At 37.6% G+C, this 11,891-nt stretch overlaps 1 protein-coding gene across 2 annotated transcripts in view; it reads left to right on the forward strand.

The window, feature by feature from the left end:
- Window positions 1-11,891, forward strand: part of CPB1 (carboxypeptidase B1) — a 66,876-nt gene extending 54,985 nt beyond the window's left edge. For both annotated transcript variants that reach the window (XM_027811831.2, XM_005443652.3), the window contains exons 7-11: window positions 892-1,002; window positions 1,101-1,191; window positions 1,944-2,146; window positions 10,363-10,447; window positions 11,664-11,891. In XM_027811831.2, the coding sequence (XP_027667632.2) occupies window positions 892-1,002; window positions 1,101-1,191; window positions 1,944-2,146; window positions 10,363-10,447; window positions 11,664-11,851 (678 nt within the window). In that variant the 3' untranslated portion in view covers window positions 11,852-11,891. The remainder of the gene's footprint in view (window positions 1-891; window positions 1,003-1,100; window positions 1,192-1,943; window positions 2,147-10,362; window positions 10,448-11,663) is intronic.

Raw genomic sequence — 11,891 nt, forward strand, 5'->3', positions numbered from 1 at the left:
CTGAAACTGCTCTTCTAGATTCTAAACACAACCTTCCCACTTGCTAGTTACAGGACAAAAGATGCCTTTCTCCATTGCATTGCTCCCTGTGTTATCCTTCACGTCCATGTAAAGGAAGCATGGCTGCAACATACTTAGAGCAAATTCCCATGATCGTTGCATGCTCCCTTGACACTGATACGTATCTGTGAACAAACATACAAACTGCCAGGCTATGAACAATCAGGATATACAGGTTTATGGAAGCAGTTCTTATGTCTGTTATTCAATATATATGTCTGGAAAAGTGCAGGGGAAAATCTGCCTCCCTATGAATATGTGCGTCCACAGCATTATGACTGGAAATGTGTAAGGATGTATTTTGGAACTATTGTCTATAATCGGTCATTGATGACATTTCTCTGAAAAACAAATTTAAAAAATGGGAATAATATAATGATTTTTCCTTCTTGCATAAATTAAACCCAAACCTTTAAGGTGACAGAATGTAGGGAGAACATATGGACAGGAACTTTGCTCTCTGTAAACAAGAAGCTAGTTGATGGAAATCTCTTTTCAGTGATTTATTATCCTCTTCAAAATCAACATTGCTTCACCATATAATATCTACCAGAATGAGATGACTTTCTAACAAACAGCAATGTGGTTTGGGTCACTGTGAGTTGTCTAAGTATATGTAATTTCACAAAGCTGTCATCTCATGTGATGGAGTGACCTGGATGACTTTGCCCACCCCATTTCACAAAGCTGTCATCTCATGTGATGGAGTGACCTGGATGACTTTGCCCACCCCATTCACTAATTCCTGATCCAGACCCAGGCCTTTAAATACACACTGGAGATACAGATCTCTGAAGGCATCATCAGCTTTTTCTACTTTTCTCCAACTAGGCTGTTAAGACCTATGGAAAAGATCCTGTCATGACCACACTTCTCAACAGATTGGACTTCTATGTTTTGCCTGTTTTTAACATTGATGGTTACGTTTACACTTGGACAAATGTAAGTACGTTCTTCTTTCTCAAGAAGAGTATTGCTGGAAAAGCCAACCGTTAGATCTTTCTCTTAGTTTTGATCTATGTTTCACCATTCTATTTCAGGACCGCATGTGGAGAAAGACACGTTCTAAAAATGCTGGTAGGCGTTGCATTGGTACAGATCCCAACAGGAATTTTAATGCTGGCTGGTGCAGTAAGTGTCTCCTAACAGTATCTATAAGTGATCATACAGACATGTAATAGCCAAAACACTTAATTATGGATTTTCCCTACCTGATGGTTGGTCCAGCTCAAGCTTGAGTCAAGACCGCCAGTATAGCATTGTGGAGTAGCTGGTGTTCAATTCTTGGAGCTGTTTTGGGCAAAAAACAGACTAGTGTCATTGGTATGGCTACTTCTATGAACATATATATACACACACATACATGCATGTATATACACACATATACACTTATATATACTTACATACACTTATACTTATATACACTTACACAGATGTATACACATATATATACACACACACACACTTCTTTGAGTTCAGAAAAGAAGCCAAAAGAGTTTCCTTTTGGTTGGTTTCACTATGGGGAGAGGGGTCTCTCGAGTGGTTTCCACTTGGCTGTTTCCTGGAAGCATCCTAGAAACAGAGGAGATACGCAAGGAGCAGGCTGTGAAGTACTGAAGCAAATCGGTATCCCAAGTCACATAACATAGGACTTTACATCAATACTCACGTTCTTCCAACTATGCACACTGCAGAGGGCATATTTATTTAATGCTATGTCATGTTGCCCAGTGTTTTAACTATGCAATAAAACATTCTCTTCTCTGATACAGCATGTGTGTCACTACGATTTCCAAGGCTTATCTACAAAAGCAGTTTAACATGACTCTCCTAACAACCAACTTTTTTCATTAAATACTAACTAAATTCACCTTTCTTCCCAGCTGTTGGGGCCTCAAAAAACCCCTGTGATTCCACCTACTGTGGCTCTGCACCTGAGTCTGAAAAGGAGACCAAGGCTTTGGCTGATTTTATTCGTGAACATCTTTCTACAATCAAGGCATACTTGACAGTTCACTCCTATTCCCAGCTGCTACTGTTTCCTTATTCATATAATTACAAATTACCATCGAATTACGAGGAACTGGTAAGTCTTTTTGTCATTTTGACATAATGAAAAGAATAAGTAAAAATCATCACTTGCTATTTAGGTCCATTTAACTTGAAGCAGTTTCCTTAACATCTGGAAAGAATCTGTACTGACAGTTTTTTGAAAATCCTTGTCTTTCATAGCAAGAACAAGGGAAACCATGATGACTTCAAGATAGTTCAAGCACAGGATAAACTTTAGAGCCTTTTTTAATTTCCACATACACAATGAATTTGCCACAAGGTCAGGTTTGTCTTCCAGTCGTGCTACACAGAAATCCACTATGCTGTGCAGCACTGCTTCTTCCCAACTGAAGAGGTTGCTGTGTATGTAGCTTTAATACATTACATAGAACATTATGCCCTCTAACTCAAGCTAACAGCTTGATAGATTGTAATAACTATGAAATGACTGAACTGATATCATCAATAGTAGACAAGGATCTGCCTACCTTTTCCTACCGAACCTTAGTTCTTACTGAAGTTCTTACTGAAGTAAACTGGTGAAACTCCTATAAATACAGGTTCAGGACAATAAGGCAGTTTCTGTTCAAAAGTATAATTAAAACCAGTTAGACACAAACCAGATAAAATTTTCATATCTGAGGCGTTTCTGAACAGGCATGGACTCAAACACACCTTTTATTTGGAAGAAGAGAGGATTAATGTGGTGTTTTAAAGGACAACGCTGCTTTTATTCATCCTAGAGAAAGGCCACACTCTAATGCCATTTAAGTAAGATAACAAAGGTCTGGAATGTATATTTTTTATCTTTAAAAACAGAGAGAGGGGTTACAACTATTAAATGTGTACAAAATTCATAAACATTTTATAAGGCCAAAAATCAACAGTCATGAATAATAAAATTACTTCAGTTCTCTGGCATATTAGCATTTAGAAGCTGTTGGCAGGGAAAACAACATAGCAAAACAAACAAGTCTTGATTCCCCCGCTTTCTTGAATGCTGCCAAAAGTCCAAGGCAACAACACTGTGTGTTGCTCTGCTGTGCAGGTCTGACAGATTTATGAGTGCTCCCAAATAGATGTCACCATTCTGAAGCACAAACACAAACTCAGGCCAACAGTGAAGTTCCGTGTTACATTTTTTACAGCTTTAAAGAGAGGATGAAATTAAGATGAAGATTTTGTTTTCTTGATTTATATTTCCAGAAATTTTTAGTTGTATCTATGCCAGGGAACTGCAGTAATTTCTTGTCTTCAATTTTTATAAAAGCTTCACATTTCACACATTGCAGTTCAGTCTAAAGTAATAAAACAACACAAACCCCTTGAAGCTGCTTTGTTGTCAAGATCACAAAGTTCCCATGTGTTAAAAATTTGCATGACGTTCTGCCCAATTTTTTGAATCAAGAGCAAATGTGATGAAACATAACTAAAAGTACAGCATGTTTCTCACAGTATTAAATGGAAAAAGTTTACATTGACAGCTCATTATTAAAACAATCCTTAAGAATAAGAATGAACCTGTGTGCTTTTCTAGGTTTTAAAATTCCTTTATGAAATTAAAATTGTATATTAGCAATGTTCTATTATAAAACACAGTAAAATTTAATGAATCACCCATACTAAGGTTCTGCAATTTTTATCAATAAAAACTGTCCCGCCCTACAGGACAATTCTGCTATTACCATTCAGCATCAAAAATAAATAGCTCAGGAATGCAGGTTATATAGTTCTCTTCAACCATTTGATTTCACTTTGTAAGTTAGTCTTTCCAATATCACTTTATCCTCTATTTTAAATCAGGCACACTGATCCCAGAGGGAGTTCCATTATTTTCTACTACAAAGTAATGACAAATCTCACCACCACGACAAGGTGACCTTATCAGTGTTTTTCACATCTTAATTAAGGGAAAATATTTCCTCTATTGGTGATCCCAACAAAAAGACAGCAGGATCCCAGAGGTGTTAAACATGTGCAGTATCTGATTTTAACAAGGGAAGACTCCTTGCCAAAAATCCTTCTTTTGGAGAATGAGATCAGATATCATCCAATCAACACTGCCGGTAGTTGGGATAATTAAACAGAGGGGGCCTAATTCACTCCAATGGCAGTGAATTAAATAGAACGACTGACTTAACAGGCTCTGGGTCAGGTTTGAAAGTGCAGCTTTTCAGGTTAGTTCAAATAACTAAACCATATTCATTTAATCTGTGACTAAAGAAAATTTAAGATTTTCAATCAACATTTGTGCTTGCTTGAAGTGAGGCAGCTACAAAAAGAGGTATTATTTTTTATGCCAGTTGTGTTTCATGTCTAGGTCAGAATTTAGAGAAATGCTGAACAATTAGAATCTCAATTTTTAACAGAAATTGTTTGGGCATATAAAAGGATCATGAAGCATTTTGCAAATGAAGAAGCAAAATGTATAGTGCCATTATCTTAGCTGTTATTTTTATTCTGACACATCTAATAAATTAAAGGAAACATAGTTGCAATTTCTTATCTGTTTCAGTGAGCAACTGGACATGTGCTTAAACAAAACCTCACGACTGCTTATTATTAACAACATTTTGTTCCATTGTATTTAATTAAAGTAGCATAATATTGTGCGGCTTATGCTGCATTCCGATGTCTGAGATATAGAAGGGCACAAAAATTGGGTAATTTGAGATCGAAGTCTGCTGAAGAGAAAGATCTGGGGAATACTTATATATCCCTTTCCTGCGAGTGTACTGAACAGCATGTCCTTGCAGATCAAAACACTTTTGCTGTTCACAGCCTTAAGAAATCACCAGAAGGCATAAAACTGTCCTGGTTTTGCTTTCTCAGGTAGAACAGGGCACTCTGCAAATCCCAGACATCCTGTATGCTCCACTGCATTGCTACAGCAAATCAGAACAACCTCGAAGTTACTGTAACTTACTCTGAGTCAGGGATTAGAACTATCCCTCAACTACCCCTGGCTCTGGAGTATAAAACATGATGAAAGTCATGTATGTTCCTTCCTTCCCACTCTTCTCCTTAGACACAAGAGGATCCTCAATCTCAACCACACAGCTTACAAGGATTTTCCCAAAAACTTTTCTCCCTTTATTGAGGGTTGTTGTTTTGTCCCCCTCAGATGTTGCACAAAACTTTCACTGTTATCCAAACAATACTTGAACAACAAAAACAAAAACACCCAAGACAGTAAAATCTAGGTCAGGAATTTCTCAGAAGTTACACAATATTCTTGGGATGACACCCTGAAAGAAATATGTACTCCTTTTGGTGAACCACATCTTCCCTGCTCCATAATCCTATTGACTCATTCTTTACTATACCCTGGTGTGTTACCCTGCACACAGAACACACACTTGAATCCATCTCCTACAGAGAACAAAAGCATTAGCTTTTCACAATTTAAAAACGTGCTTGGCAAGACCAGTATCTCCCCACGCCCCAAAAAGGTTCTTTTCATCTTCATTTTACTATTCACATTTTTGTCCTCTGGCAATAAAGAACTCTGTATTTAATCCCACTTTTCATAAACAGTTCAGCCCATACTTTTTAATCAGTTCATATTTTGGCCTTAGCTTCCTATTCAGTCACCCTATGCTTTCCTCATTCTCAGCAGACAAATCTAGCTTTATCAATTCTTATTTGTATCCAAATTGGCTCTGAACTACAATTTGATAGAGCAGAGGAATGTGCGTCATGCCCTTCCTTCCTTTTCAGGTTCAATTCCATCTCCCAGTTAAATAACAAACTCAGTGCCAAATACATGTCTGCAGCCAGCTCATACTCACTGCCAGATTAATGTATGTATATTATTACAGTTTGGCAGGCTGCAGAATATTCATCTACAACACAAGATAATTTTCTAGACACAGGATTTCAGTTTTTATTACTTGAATGCATACTGGCCACACTGGTTATTGTTTCAGCTCACTGAAATTAACCTTTCATATTGCATTGGTCTAGCATTTCATTTCCTCTTGAGTGCTTAAAATAGGATATAGTAGAAAGTAAAGATATGCCTGGAGTCTGTGCAGCCTGCAAGAGTGAATTTCAAATATATTGCATGACTTTTTGAATATCAGTCTGATTATTTAACCTGATGCCTGGGAGCAGGGTCCTGAATGTTTAAGATACATGAAGACCCGTGGGTAAGAATATTTGAACAGCCAAAACCCTATCCTCTAAGAGACTTGGACATAGCAGTGAGGAGTTGCAACCTACGCTGTTGTATCTGTGCTGTTGCAAACTCCTGTGACTGTACTACTTGTTACAAGTAAATGTTGTTTAAGTCAACTGGGAAGCACAACAAACTGCAAAGGAGGCAGAAAAACAGTATTTGGAATTAGCTTGACAGCTGCTCCACCAAGTTGGCCGCAACAGATGTCCCACAACAGAACTGTTCTGTACTGACAGTCTTACAGTTGTGAAAAGGATGATTTTTAGTAGCAGCATCCTCCAGATGAAGCTGATGTACAAATCTGGCTGAAAAACAAATCTCCAACAGGTGTAGGGCACATTTACCTGAACTCAAGTCACACTGGAAACCCTCTCAACAGGGATCAATTTCTTAAATACTCTGTAAGACTGCCACAGAGAAACATGCTTGCAAAGAAAAAAGAAGCAAAATAGTGAAGTCCTCCAGTTATCCGGATTCCCTGGACTCTTGGGGGATATGCTTAACTATAAGCAACAACAGAATCAGGAACCAAGTTGTACATCAGTCCACCAGTTGGACTCTTTTGAGGGGAATCTGTATTAGCAAAACAAGGAGCCTCAGAAATTTAACTTCACTTGGCTAAAGCTAACTTTGCAAGTATCTCATTTACAGCCTTTCACTCCAGAGGAAGCTGAGGATCACATAAGTGGCACATGAGACTGAGGTGAAGTGAAAATGCAGTTTTCAGCCTTGGGCAAATCAGTTTGCAGTCCAGTGAGGGAAGAGAGCAAGAGGTCCATCAATTAGTGAAAAGGCTTCTGCAGATCACTGTCAGACTGTGAGGGCAAAAGGAGTTGTCCACATGCAGCAGCTGTGTAATCAACATCCCTGAAGTGTTTCTAAACAGCTGCAATTTGCTGGCAAATCTAGCCTGATGATACAAGAGTAAAATGAGGGACATGCTCCCCAAAATATTACCTATTATCACACAGAAGATGCTTAGCCTAATAATTTATCTTATTAGGTCAAAACTCCAGATGTGGTGAGAAGAGGCCATAACATATTTTTTCAGTTATTAGCTTTTAATGGAAGATAGGTTTAAAGGTTGTGAATTATGTAAGATAATGGGAACTGAGAACAGAACTCTGCTGTATCACCAGCCCATGCACTCTGTACACAAGATCAAGGAAAATATTCGTAATTGCTGTGTAAACACAGATGGGTGATCAGTTCAGGGAATACTACCTTCTGCTGAAATGACCAGCCCTGCCAGTTCAGCTGCAAGTCAGAAGCTGAAAAGCCATTTCTGCTTCCAGTTACAAGGTATTAATTTGGAGTTGTTTCTAGGACTTCAGGGCACGCTTCACGGCACCAGTTGTTTTTCTGCTACTATAGCTCTCAGCAAAATTTTCCTTGCAAGAAAGGTATTATTAGTAGTAAAAAAACAACCAACACTTCCCCCCCAAACACAAAAACCAACAAACTCCAAACAAACCACAACAATTCACTTAACCCAGTTGTGCAAAGATCTAGAAAATCACTCAACAGAAAAGAACATCCTCAAAGGTCAAAAAGATACCAACATTTCTCTTTCCAGACGTATTCCAAATAACTTACAGGCTTGAAAATCCAAACCACTTTTCAAATGCTAAATATCACTTGCCCATGTGGAAAATGTTGGGCATTATTTATATACCTGTGCATAAATCTCCATGTTACTTTTACAAATGGTAATTGTACTACTTTTTTAAAAAGAAAAAAATTTTCCTCATATTTTGTATTTATACTCACACTTATTTACTTAATTTTTATTATTCTTGCTGGTTTATATTTTTTATTATTATTATTTAAAGGTGACTTTAGTTCCTATAAAGTTGAATTTTTATTTTTTTTTTACTTTGGGTTTTGTACTCTAAATTATTAGAAAAGCAAATGGTAGAGAGTCACTTAAAGGAAAAAAAAATCTGATCTCAAAACTTCAGTTTTATTTCATGATGAAGTCATAAATGCTCAGTCATGTTTTTCACTTAGAGAGGGTCATTTAAAATACCACCTCGATCTCCAGCCTGGAGAGCTTGAGGAGGTTGTTTATCTGTGTTCCAGGCTCTTAACAGCTGGAAATCTCAACTGCTCTTTCTACAAATACCTCTTTTTACAGCTACCTGGCCAATAATAAAAAACCCCTCAGGTAAAAAGATTTCCTGACATACTTTTTCTGGTATGTGTTCCGGTATGATTTAAAGCCATCATCTGGCAGCTGAGTGAAAGAAATGCCCTATTCTTCTAAAAGGGCAGCTCTGCTGTTCTATTGTCCCTAACACACAGTTTTTACTAAAGAGAGAGCACATACTAGTTACCAACAGGTCCATCTGTAGTATCAGACTACCTTTTCAAATTTAATATCCACTTCACATATATTTGAAAAGAGGAAGAGTTAGTTTACATTTAAAAAATTCATTTACTATTGAGAGATTTGACTCAATCTCAGCTGCTGATTAAATGAAGATATAAACAGAAGAGGACTAAAGAAAACATGGTATTGCTATCAGTAGTCTCCAACCTCTACAATTCCCTCAAAATGTGTTAAAAATTATTATGAATTTTAGAAAAATCAGCTTGTTAAGGGGTTAAAAAACCCCAACCAAACAAAAGAAAAACCCACACTGGGGCAGCTGGTAGTTCAGCTATCACAGTCGCTCAGAATCCAACATTGTGAAATGCAAAGTAACAACATTCTCCCTACAATTGCTTCTGTTTGGACCACAGAGAGTCCAGAAGCCAAGCGCCCCGTTAGGTAAAGCCAATGTTATCGGTGGAAGGACAAGCTTCAAATACTGCTCTGCCTTGTTCAAATATTCTTAGCATGCTGAATGACCACAAATTCCTACAGCAAACTCCCATAATTCTAGATGTTCAAAATCCAACATTTGGGAATGGGGAGACATTTGCTGTTCTGCAGTAAAATAGGTGGTCAGTGCTAATGCAACAAACATTTTGATGCTGTGTTGCAGAAGTTGAGAAAGCTCTCTTACTTAACTAAGATTTTCCAAACACATTGTCCAATTTGCCTTTTCAAGTAATTCACAGAAACACTTGAAGCGTAAGGATGAAAAGAGAATATTTTTCAATATATATCTTCCACTGGGAAGTAAGCCAGAGTATAACCTACAGAGAAAGAAGGAGCTTGAGGAAATTCCTGGAATATTAAGCCATTCAGCTGCAAGCTATAACAAAAGATATGGCAACCCATTGCTTATTCTTATACTGAACATCTGCTTTCAAAAATCATTCATATTTATCATCTGTTAGTAATAGTTTTCATGTTTTATTACCAACATGCTGTATAATGAAGAACTGAAAATACCACATGTTCCAAAGAAAAGTCTGTAATTTTCCTTGATGCAAACATATAAAGCTTCATAGTACTATTGATGGGCCTGATCCAACCCTCACTGAAATCAGTGGGAGTTGAATGAGTCCCTCTGTGCACAGGAAATGAATTGAAATTAATGATCCTACATATGGTTCCAGGGTAATTTATGCCTTTTCTGGCTGTTAATATTTATAAGACCTTAATCTGCTTCCACTTGTATCAGCGTTCAACTCCACTGACTAAGCTGACTCTGCTCTGAATTTATACTGCTTGAATAGAAGGAAAAGGCTGTTGCATGTTCACAATTTACTGTATGAAGTTACTACTATTCTCTTAGATTCTCTTATCTCTAATTAAGATTCCTTATTTAGTTTTAATCGTGTACAAATTTCTTCTAAATACAGAAAATCCTGTTACCTATTGTCCCCTTACCTATCCAAACTATACTGGACAATAGCTGTACATAGAGACAGCAATACACAGACTGGACAATACTCCATTAAAGCTTGGAGAGCGAGTTCTTTACTGATAAGCTCTTCACAACATAACAAGCTGTGTCTTCTCAGCTACTGGGATCTAGTCATACCGAGAGGTGAACAACAGTTGTCAAATAAAAACTTCTCAAGCATGGCTCTTCAGTTTATTTAACAATGTATTTGCTTAGATTCACTCCGAAAGCTTCTGAAAATCTGCATTTATCATTCTCCTTTTCCTACAGAACTCTGTTGCTCGTGTTGCATGCAAACAGCTGGCCAGTTTGTATAATACCAAATATACATATGGCCCAGGAGCTACAACAATCTGTAAGTACTGGCCTAAACATACTAGCCATCTATATTAAGCGCTACTAAGACTATCAAATGCAGTTTTCTAGTTGACTGTTGTTCCCCTTCCTAAGTAGTCCCCTTCTTTCTTCACATGCATATACTCAGAGGTATACATGTCATCTGTCATTTCTAAAATATGGGATGATATATTCCTTAAAGATCCCAGGGAGTGTGCCGCCGCCCCCCCACCCCACCCCGGAAGGTAAAGTGATGTGACCAAGTGTTTAGGAACTCATGTGCAAAGCGTGAATTCCTAAATCACACACAGCTTAGATTTAAACATAAAAATCTCAACTTTCTGCATTTTCAGTGTCTCCAAGTCAAAGTGAAAAGATTATGTGAACCCTAAAGAATTGGCTTCAACTACTATAGCCACACAGATAATTATTTCTTTTACTTTGCATTACAGTCTAAGACAATTCCATTTGTCTACCCTTCTTGGAAACTCAGCTGTCAGGATATGGCCTTTGCAGTTCAAAAGCCAAGCTGAGGTTGCCAAATCTAGATTTCCAGAGCTTCAGTATCTCCTGTATTTAAGATCTCCTAATTTACTTAAATATGTAAACTACTCTTTTCCCTATTTCTCTTCCCTTAAATAATGTAAAAAACCTTTAAGAAACAGTTTCTCCCATTTTTTAGAGTATTATGGTGATTATTCCTTTAAAAATATTTTGGTGGTGCTTAGCAATTCTGGAGGCTCCTTCCTTCCATAGCAAAAGAGACTTTCTACATTGTACCAAAGTACTGGAAAGGGAGGATACCATTTGTCCAGAAGAAAGATGGAGCTAATATCCCAGATCTGCAGTTCTTTCATATCTGTATGAATCTCAGAAAGCTACCCAGAGAGAGGGTATTTGCTTCTGATACCAAATCTATCTAAACAAACCCATGCAAGCATGCCATTCTCTGTTCCTGGACATTCCTCCCATGGGCTCCCCACAATATTGACAAGGAGGGAGCAGTTTAGCTTGTTTACATTAGTTTGCACACATCAGCTGGAACAAAGCTCACAAATGGCCTAAAATCACAGAAGCTTTTCCATAAGCAGGAAAAAACAATTGATTCACTGATTCTTCCTTTTTATCTGTCTTTTCTGCATTTCTGGCTACGTGACTTGACTCCAAAGTATATCGCATTTCAATGCGTAGCCACACTTTTCCACTTAAGCTTTATTTTATTTCTTTATCAACAGATCCTGCTGCAGGGGGCTCTGATGACTGGGCTTACGATCAAGGCATCAAGTACTCTTTCACTTTTGAGCTCCGAGACACTGGTAGATATGGTTTTGTTCTCCCTGAATCTCAGATAAAGCCAACCTGTGAAGAGACTGTACTTGCTGTTAAATACATTGCCAATTATGTCCTTGAGCACTTGTATTAGAATGGAGTTCTAAAAACTATTAAAGAAGGCTTTATTCAAA

This window comes from Falco cherrug, chromosome 11 (genome assembly GCF_023634085.1).
Source record: "Falco cherrug isolate bFalChe1 chromosome 11, bFalChe1.pri, whole genome shotgun sequence".
Classification (NCBI taxonomy): domain Eukaryota; kingdom Metazoa; phylum Chordata; class Aves; order Falconiformes; family Falconidae; genus Falco; species Falco cherrug.